We start from the raw sequence: 10,343 nt of genomic DNA on the forward strand, positions 1-10,343 counted from the left end.
TTCCTTCACCGTCCCCAAGAGGGTACAGAGAATAATACTGACAGATTATAACTACCTGTTCTACTATTCACAATTTCAAGTCATATGTTCATCTTTCTAACTAACTCCAACATCCTCCTCCAACCCTCCCAATAGCATCACCAAAGTTTTCTCCCACTTCATTCCTCAGAAATAAAATACGAAAGTTTTACCCAGTCACAAAGCAGTTTATCTGCAATCTTTGAATCTTCAAATTACGGCGACCCCATGTAGGTGAACTTTGTTTTCAGATTTTCCAGCAATGTCCCAATCTGGGCAGCATATACCTGTAAACTCCCTCTCAGGCCTCCGAACGCAATCCCCAACCAAACAATCACGTGAGCGACGGCCTCTCACCCAGTCCTTGCTCCGTGTCAGACTCCTCTTTCACAACGTGGCTCAGGGGATTCCCAGCCCTGGGAGGGGAATTCTGAAGTCCCGGGTCCTGAGGCACTGCTTCAACTTGTGGTTCGACTTCCCCAACTTGATACCTGACAGATTCCTCTTTCTCTGGTAACAGTTCCTGTCCCAGAACTTGGATGCTAATCTGGAGAACACATAGTAGTAATGACTAAAATATTCAGTTAGGAAAGTATTTTGAAAGCTGACAACTTCCTAAACATTCTGTAAATGAAATGGGATGAAGACCTTATCTTCAATCCCTACTGGCTAAAACATACTGAAAGTCACAGAGGATTAGACCTAGATGAGGTATGCAGCTAAGCTTACATTGGTATCATTAGAACTAGACATATTTATTCTGTGGTCAGGATTCTAGGCACAGAGTTTCTAGAATTTTCTCGAGGGTTAGAAAGACAGCAGTGTGTTTCGTTATTTATAATGAGATCTTTTCTTATACTAAGTATGAACTAGTAAGATGGCTCTTTATAGTCCCTTAGCTATCTTAAGGATGGAAGCTGATCACCAAAAATAACAAACCAAGGGCCAGAGCAATAGCACAGCTGGGAGGGCGTTTGCCTTGCATGCAGCGACCTGGGTTCGATCCCTGGTATCCCATGTGGTCCCCTAAGCACCAACAGGAGTAATTCCTGAGTGCAGAGTCACGAGTAACCCCTGAGCATTGGTGGATGTGACCCAAAAAGGAAAAAAAAAAAAAGCAGATTATTAGAGAGTCTGAAATACCGCTCAACCTCTGAAGAAAGACAGGAATCGGAGATGTCAATTACCAATGATGAATGGTCAATCAACCACATGTAACAATAAAACATTTATGAAATTCCTTAAACTAAGGGGCACAGTGAGTCTTTAAGGAAGAAGAAAACATTGAAGTGCTGGTGATGTGCTAGGACAACACAGGGGCTCTGGCCACCCCCTCCCCTCCATCTGACCAGCCCAGAGCCATTTCCTTTACAGTAACTGGTAAAAGAGGCAAGAGACGTAGGACACTTGCATTGAGTGAGGCCAACCTAGGTTCAATTTCCGGTCTCCCATATGGTTCCAGAGCACCACCAGAAGTAATTGCTGAGTGCAGCACCAGAGGTAACCCCTGAGCATTGCTGGGTGTGACCCAAAACAAAAAAACAAAAAATGGCAAAGGCTAGAAAAGCATTTGTCCAAAGTCTATGAGAAAATCTGGCAAATGACTGAACCTGCAGAGGGAGCAGTGGAAACCTCAAGACCAGCCAGACATGAACGTGCAGTGAGCTAGTGGCCTCTGCTCATCAGAACTGGTACCTGAGACGGAGGCAGGATGGGAGGACTGGCCTCTCATGACGCTCTCAAAATCAACGCTAGATAATTAGTGTCAGAACTAAATTCGAGGATACCCAGTTTGTATAAGAGAATTATAGGAAGGACCATGGTATCAAGGAAAAAAGCAAGCATAATTGGATATTGTACTCCTAAAACAAAAACCGGAGTAACTGCCACAAAACACTAAGCGACTACTGAGGTACTGAGCCCAGTAAGACTCCAGAGAAGCCTTGAGCCCCTGGACTTACCCACTTCCACAGTGTCTGGGGATTCCCCTTCAGGCTCTCCACCAGGCTCACGGCCTCCTCCCCACTGCCAGGGCTCTGCTTCCGCACCCACATCTGGATCTCTCCGGGGAGGATGGTCAGGAACTGCTCCAGCATGAGGATCTCTAGGATCTGCTCCTTGGTGTGCCGCTCGGGCTGCAGCCACTGGAAACACAGTTTCCGGAGCTGCCGCAGGGTCTCCTGGGGCCCGGACAGCACCTGGTACCGGTATTGCCGGAACAGCTGGCGTGCTGCCTCGGGGCTGGAAAGCTGCCCGTGTGGGGTGGCATCAGGCCCGGGGAGCAGGGGGCCCCCTGCCTTGGCCAGCGGGGGCAGCAGGACCAAGGCCTGCCCAGGCTCAACGGGCATCGTCTGACGTGGCAGCGCCCGAAGGTGAAGTGGCCCTGGGATGCAGCTGTTGCTGGGGAGAGCCAGGCCTTCGCAGAGCTTCGCACAGGAAAGCTATTATGAAAACGAAACTGAGCTGGAAACAGAGGGGGGAAAAACACATTTTCAGAAAAAAAAAAAATCTCACATGCCTAACCTGAGAAGCATTAAAGTCAATCACAAATCTTTCAAACCAATATATGCATTATTCCACTTTGCATATTTTAAATCATAAAGCAAATCACTAATGATATATCTAAGCTGTCACCACCCCCAGACCATTTTACAACCTTCTCTTTTCATCTTCAAATGTCTGTAACAGCCCTTCCTGAGGGAGTGACACTAGCCTAGGCAGGGGGCAACTGCTGTAACTCCAGGAGGGGCGGGAGGGTGCAGATCTGGGTGCTATGGTAGGGTACTTTGTGCACCTAAAGAAGGTGGATTTCCAGGAGGTACCAGGTAATTTTGCTTTGCTTTTCTGAAAAGGGGGAAGAAAGCCAAATAAGTCTGGGAACCAAGTAGGAAAATGAAATGAGCCAAATAAGGCATTCTCAGGATGAATTTCCATGGTAATAGCTCTTCTTTAAAACACTTCTTTATCTCTTCTGAGAAGTGTGTAACAAATACACTGCTCAATAAGTCAGTGATACATAGAAATAAAAACCGATGATAAATTGATTAGATGGTATCGTAAGATGTTAGAGGGAAAGAGTAACTCTTCCTCAAAAGGTGCAGTGAAATTTCTTTTTCTTTTTAAACTTTTTAATTGAATCACTGTGAGAGAGACCATTACAAAGCTGTTCACGATTGGATTTTGGTCATACAGTATTCCAACACCAATCCCTCCACCAGTGCACGTTTCCCAGCACCAATGTCCCCAGGTTCCCTCCCACCACCCACCCACCTGCCTTCCTCTATGGCAGGAATCTCTCTCTCTCTGTCTGTCTCTCTGTCTCTCTCTGTCTCTCTGTCTCTCTCTCTCTCTCTCTCTCTCTCTCTCACTCATTCTCTCTCTTCTCCTCCCCTTCTTCCCCCTCCCTCCCTCACCCTTCTCCCCCCACCTTTTCAGGCACTGTGGTTGCAATGAAATTTCTAAGTGATCTCTTTTTGCTTTTGTTCTTGGGACAAATCTGGCAGTGCTCAAGGCTTACTCCTTGGTCTGTGCTCAAGGGTCACTGCTGGGGACTGAATCCAGCCAGGGAGGCCGTATGCAAGGCAAATATCCTAGACCTCTAAGTGACGTCTTGAGTTTGATTTGAAAATTGGTGTGTTTGAAACTTATGAAGCCAAATTAACCTGAAAAATTCAAAACTGAAGTTAAAGGAGTCTTAGAATACTAATTCAAATACATTGCTAAAACCTTAGACAAAGTAACCATTATTTTATGATGAATGACCAAAATTTAGAAGATGGCATTTGAGACAATGAAGAGATAGATATATTGAATGGCAAAGTTAATACTTGTAGGATAACATTGTTTTGTCCTTCCTGCATAGCAGCAGGTAGTTTAGGTTTATTGGGTTGCTCCCATCACAGTGCTCCCATTCCTCTATGTTTATTTATAACTTCTTTCTTTGTGCTCTGTTGACTTGTAAATGTTGTTTTTCTTTTCTTCTTAAGTCATATTTTATTCAGAACAATGTCCTCTTTGTATGGACACAAGAAGACAGTTTATGCTATGCTTTTGCAATATGACTCTCAGTGATATTTCCTTCCTGGGCATCTGTTCTCTCAACCTAAGCCTCAGCTGCCCTTACTTCCTAGGGCCCCAAAAGCAGGGTCGCAACAAGGGACAGGGCAAGCAGTAAGCTATGTGCTACCCTGGCATCGAGATGGGTCTGGCCAAAGTGCCTAATGCCTAACTATAATTTTAGAGCTTGGTCATGGACAAATGCTGTCATGATCCAAAAAGCAGTAACTAGATTCGGACCCTGCTAGGGTTAGGAATGATTGATATGGCCTCAGGGCTGGGGTTATAGCACAGCGGGTAAGGCACACAGCCAACATGGCCAAACCGAGTTCGATTCCTCGGCCCCTCTCGGAGAGCCTGGCAAGCTACCGAGAGTATCTTGCCCGCACGGCAGAGCCTGGCAAGCTCCCCGTGATGTAGTCAACACGCCAAACACAGTAACAACAAAGTCTCCAATGGAGACGTTACTGGGCCCGCTCGAGCAAATCGACGAACAACGGGAGGATCTTTACCTTTACCTTACCTTAATATGGCCTGAGTGCTGTAGTTTGAGTTTGTGGCAAGACTTTCCCAGGAGAGCTGCCCTACAATCCTCAATGTATCTCTTACTGTGTCCATACAAAAATAACTAGTATTGAGATATTGATTGAGTTACTGGATTGAGGGGCTGGAGCGATAGCACAGTGGTAGGGCGTTCGCCTTACAAGCGGCCAACATGGCCGACCCGAGTTCGATTCCTCCACCCCTCTCGGAGAGCCCGGCAAGCTACCGAGAGTATTGGATATGCCAGACACAGTAACAACAAAGTCTCCAATGGAGACGTTACTGGGCCCGCTCGAGCAAATCGACGATCAACGGGAGGGCCTTTACCTTTACCTTTACTGGATTGAGGAAAGGAGAAAAACACCTTAGGAGGTATTTTGCCCTTGGGCAGTCAGGAAGGGCTTTGGAATACCCCTAGGTGATATTTTTGCCCTTGAGCCTGGCAGTCAGGAAGGGGTTTCTTATGTTGATTTTGCTACCAAACTGGGTACAGTGTTGGCCCAGAGTGCCAGGGAGTTGGAGAGACAAGGGAGCTGGAGAGAGATGAGAGAGAGAACAAGGCGGCAAGATGGAGTGGGAAGAGACTAGCAAGGGGGACTGAGGGAGAAGGATGTAGAAGAATATAAGAGCAGGCACGTGGAGAGAGCCCAGGCTGCGAGATGGAGCACAGAGAGATAAGCGGGAAAAACAGGAGGAGACGGGAATGAAGGGCAGTGTGAGACTAGAATAGGGGGCTCAGAGAGACTGGGGCAGGCGCATGGGGAGAATGGAATAAACGGCATCTGATCAATCAACTGGCTTGGCCCTCGTTTCATCCACCGTCTGGCCCATGACCCGGGCCTCCCCGGCTGGATGAGCAGCCCCGGGGGCCCCCAGAACCCAGGCAGCCAGGGGAAGAGCCGTGGGGGCCTCCCCATGGCCACCCCTGAAGATATTATACAAATGCTGATATTTTTCAAAGGGCAGGTAATGTGCTCCGTGGTAGCGCAATTGTCCTGCATGGGTGAATAAGGTAATGGGTCTGATCAACAGTATCAGAGAAGGAGGGCGGGGGTTGGGAGCAGATGGAGTGCTCGCCTTATTCTCAGCCTCCCAATGCTTAATGCCAGGCCCACCTGTGGTTCCCCGAGCCTGTCCAGAGTGATCCCTAAGTCCCGAAGTGCAGAGCCAGGGGTAAGCCTTAAGCACAGCTGGGTTTGGGCCCAAACAAGCAAAGAAGCATAGACCATAATGATAGTACACCAGGAAGGCCATTTTCCTTGTACAAGGCAGAGCCAGGAGTGGTCCTGAGAAGAGCCAGGAGTAAGCCCTGGGCACTGCAGGGTGTGCACCCTCCGACCTCCCAAAAAGAAAGACGTCTTTTTTTCTTTGGTAATGTTCAGGGGTTACTTCCTAGCTCTCCCAGCAGTGCTCAGTGGACGATCTAGGAAGCCAGGGATTGAACCCAGTCGGCCCTGCAAAAGGCAAGTGCCCTATCTGCTGTAGTATCTCCCCAGTCCCTAAAAAGATACTTTTAAAGGATCATTTCTTTTTTAGTTAACTTTTTACACTGCTGGGTGAGGCCGAAAAACAAAAACAAAAGAACAAAATTTAAAAAACTAAAGATAGGAGGGGAGTAGAAGGCAGAGGAAAGGAGCTAATCATCCCCCCCCATTAATATTAATTGAGAAAAATCAAGAAAATCCAGTCATTGGTGACTGATTTAATCAGAGAGCAGTACAAACCTCTTAACTTACAAGCTCCTTTTAAGAGGGTACTGATGCTCTAGTGGATGTGGTGTGCAGTGCTATATTGTAAATCACGGTGCCTAAATTTAAAAGTTGAAAAAAATGTTTATAAAATCAAAAATACTAATAGCTCTTTTTATACACAGCAGTGCCTTCCAATTCTTTTTGCCAAAATATTCGTCCTATATTAGAAAACTTTTCTGTATTATTTTGACTTTTATGGCACAGTGGTGGGATCCGAGCCCGTTTCCATCCCGGGGCCATGCAACTGGGGTAGGGAGTCAGGGGCTATGGGACAGGGCCACAGCCCAGACACACAGAGCAGGGCTCCAGCCGTGGGCTCTCTCAGCAGCCCAAAAACCATTTTCTAAACATAAAGAAGAAATTTCGAACACTCACAGAAGTGAGGAAAGACAGACCCAGCCAACATTACAGTGAACCCCTGAACGACCCAGAAGCAGGCCACCAACACTCAGAGATTCAAAGTCCACACAGAAAGTTCTTTTCCTGGTTTTTGGGTCACATCAAGCAGTGCTACGGCTGTTCCTAGCTCAGTGCTTGGGGGGTGCTCATGGAAACAATCAGTACGGGTGATCAAACCAGGCCTCCAAAGGCAAAGCATGTGCTCTAGCTCACTGAGCAATCTCCCTGGCCCCACATAGAACTTTTGATTCCTCAAAAACTAACCACAAATAGCTTGCTATTGATCAAAATTCTTACTAGTAACAAATCAGTTAATAGATATTTGGTATATATTCTATCCTACAGTCATAATAAACTACAAAAGACAAAATGTGGGGCTGGAGCAATAGGACAGTGGGTTGGGCATTTGCCTTGCATGAGCCAACCCAGGTACGACTCCCAGCATCCCATATGATCCCCTGAGCACCACCAGGAGTAATTCCTGAGTGCATGGGTCGAGAGAAACCCCTGTGCATCACAGGGCGTAACCCCAAAAGAAAAAAAAAAGAAAAAAAAAGGAAAAAGAAGACAAAATGTTCTTAAAAAAATCAAATGGAAATAGAAAACATAGTGCCATACTGTATTTATAAGTTTCATTGTATGTTTATTAGAAAATCTGCATGTACATGGACTCAGGTAGTTCAACTCATGTTGTTTAAAACTTGTTTAAGGATCTTTACAGCATACAGCAGAAGAGAAGGGCCACATGGAGGGCTGGCTCCACAGCTCCCGGAGAAAAAAACAGGTTCCAAAAAGAGCCGAGATCATCAGGAAGTCCCAGATGAGGTAGGTGCCGCATCCCGCCTCCACCAGATGGAACCCCGGTGACAAGAAACCTCTACAAGCATAGCTCGAGTATGCGGGAACTAGGACTTTTCCTCCAAGCCGCGCGGCCGCTTCTGCAGCCGTGCAACATTTCTCTATATACAAAGTGATCAATGGGAAGTAAATCACCCAATGTTTCTCCCTGAAAATCAGAGTTAAGTTTGGAGCACGGCCACAGCCCCAGAAACACAAGGACTTAATGCAGAACCCAGCAGCTTGGAGCAGAAAAGTGAACGGACTATGCATAATCCAGGCCATCATGTCTGCCCGGAGGGGAAAGGGTGTTGCCCCATTTGCCCTCTCTTCTTTGGAAAGAAAGATGGCGGCCGCATGGGAGCCTTGTGGACAGCAGGTATGAGCCGGGGGTGTGGGGGCAACTAAAACTTCATGGGAAGGGGGGTGTTCCGGTCCGTCTTTCACGCCCTACTGAGGCCACCAGTTGCCCCCCACGAGCGGCTCTCCAGCACGGCCACAGCCCCAGAAGCACAAGGACTTAATGCAGAACCCAGCAGCTTGGAGCAGAAAAGTGAACGGACTATGCATTAATCCAGGCCATCAAGTCTGCCCGGAGGGGAAAGGGTGTTGCCCCATTCGCCCTCTCCTCTCTGGAAAGAAAGATGGCGGCCGCATGGGAGCCTTGTGGACAGTAGGTATGAGCAGGGGGTGTGGGGGCGACTAAAACCTCATGGGAAGGGGGGCGTTTCGGTCCACCCTTCACGCCCTACCGAGGTCACCAGTTGCCCCCCACAAGCGGCTCTCCGGCACAGCCACGACTCCAGAGCACAGAAACCAATTTCTTAATTATCTGACTTTCAGTAGAAATACTTTCAGGGTTAATAAGTAAAATAGCAGAAATCCAAAACCAACATTTAATTCTTGAACCCAGCTGTAGAAAGCAAATCACTTCACAATGCTTTTTCAGCATGTCTGATTTGGGGGGGAGGGGGTAAACTCTAAATAATAGTGGTGAATCTTTTATTGAAACAATGAATCTAATTAAAGCAGATAGAGTGCTAACTAGAATTCATCTGCCTCACAGGGACTGGGAGGGGTGGGGGGTGGGGTTTTATTGGGGTTCTTCATGGTAAAAAATAAGTATTGGTAAAGGGAAATGTGTTTGATATTTGCATGACTGAGACCTAAACCTGAAAGCTTTGTAACTTTTCCCACAGTGATTCAATAAATAAATTTAAAAAAAAATAAAAATAAATAAATAAATAAAACTAGTTTAAGGATGTTTCTAAGGGCATTTCTCATATGGCATTTTGTTCTTCTATTCAGACAGTCCACTATAGCAATTATTATGTGCTCAAAAATGTGTTCAGAAATTCTGTTTATGGCACAGCAGATTAACTAGTAGTATAAACTGGCCCTGTGAAACACTACAAAACTGTGTAAAATCTGTAAGGTAACTTTTTTCAAATTGGATAACAGATATTGGATAACAGACAAAAATCAAATTCCTAAAACAAGAAAAAAAATAGGCTAGAAAAGTCATCCAGGTGGCAGGGTTCAACCTTCCTGCAGCAGCTACATTCAATCCCAGACCTCAAAGGGCCCACAGCAGTGCCAGAAGTAAGAGGGGGAGAGGTAGGGGCACAGGGAGTGCACGCAAAGTTCTCACCTAATGAAGGAGGTCAGACTGTGGAGGGAGATGTTGGCATATCTGGAATCTGCAGAGCAAGAGAGGAGAGATGTAGAGCTGGAGACAGAAGTCTGTTTTGGTTTCTCTGAGAGCTCTTGATCAGGTCTGGCCTCCAATTATGCTGTATGAAACAGTGAAAGGTTTAAGAGAGTGGAGCTATTATAGTGTAAACAACAACGACAACAACAACAACAAAAGATATGAAAGGCCAGTCAGTGCTAAAAGACATAGAAGTTTTTGACCACTGAGAATGCAGAGACTCAATATCAAGGGTATCTAGATTCTATGAAGCCTAAATATCAGGAAGACTAGTCCGAGAGTAAGTTCTACTTTAAACCTATCATCGGGAACCAAAACCATGCCTCAATACAATCGAGAGAATAGTCTGCTAGTATAGTCTGATCCAATTAAACAACACTGGGCTTTCCATTAATGGGTCCTAGTAAGGCAACAAAGCAAGCATTCAGTCACTGAACTGACTGCTGGTGCAAAAATCAACTCTGTTTAGAGGAAAATAACAGAATCCTTTGCTCTAGAGTGTGTATAGTATATGTCCAAGGGTGTCACCGAAATTACTAGATGAATAAAGACACTTGAAAATCTGCTAACCCAAGAAGAAAAATAAATCAAGAGAACTAACATCAGCCTGGCCCAAGATCTTAAAGAAAAACAGTGTGCCACTGGGCATGCACCCTTTGAAAGGAGGAGGATTGAGTTTAATCCCTGGCATCACATGTCAACACACACTTACACCTCACACTGCTGGGAGCAACCCCAAGCCCTTTCAGGTACAACCCCAAAACCAAAAGCGTACAATAAAGAAAAGGGATAAAACTCAATCATGAGACCCAAACTGTAATAAACAAACTTCAACAGGTTCTGTCACCATGGCAGACTAGGGCATCTGGGGAGAGGGAGGGAAGCTGGGAACACTGGAGAGAAGCTCACACTGGTGGCAGGATCAGTGTTGGAACACTGCTTGTCCAAAACTTAACCAGGAATAACTCTGTAAATCTTGGTGCTTTAATAAAATAAAATTTAAAAAATAATTATAAAATAAAACATGT

The 10,343-nt window shown here is 46.0% G+C and overlaps 1 protein-coding gene across 1 annotated transcript in view; it reads right to left on the reverse strand.

Annotated features, from left to right (window-relative positions):
• The window catches only part of ZNF18 (zinc finger protein 18), a 43,782-nt gene extending 34,467 nt beyond the window's left edge, over window positions 1-9,315 (reverse strand). The window contains exons 1-3 of the mRNA XM_056117834.1: window positions 9,256-9,315; window positions 1,980-2,481; window positions 376-565 (exon numbers count right to left, since the gene is read on the reverse strand). Of these exons, the coding sequence (XP_055973809.1) occupies window positions 376-565; window positions 1,980-2,366 (577 nt within the window). The 5' untranslated portion in view covers window positions 2,367-2,481; window positions 9,256-9,315. The remainder of the gene's footprint in view (window positions 1-375; window positions 566-1,979; window positions 2,482-9,255) is intronic.
• Window positions 9,316-10,343: the final 1,028 nt, after the last annotated feature.

Source organism: Sorex fumeus, unplaced genomic scaffold (assembly GCF_029834395.1).
Source record: "Sorex fumeus unplaced genomic scaffold, SorFum_2.1 ptg000036l, whole genome shotgun sequence".
Taxonomy (NCBI): Eukaryota; Metazoa; Chordata; class Mammalia; order Eulipotyphla; family Soricidae; genus Sorex; species Sorex fumeus.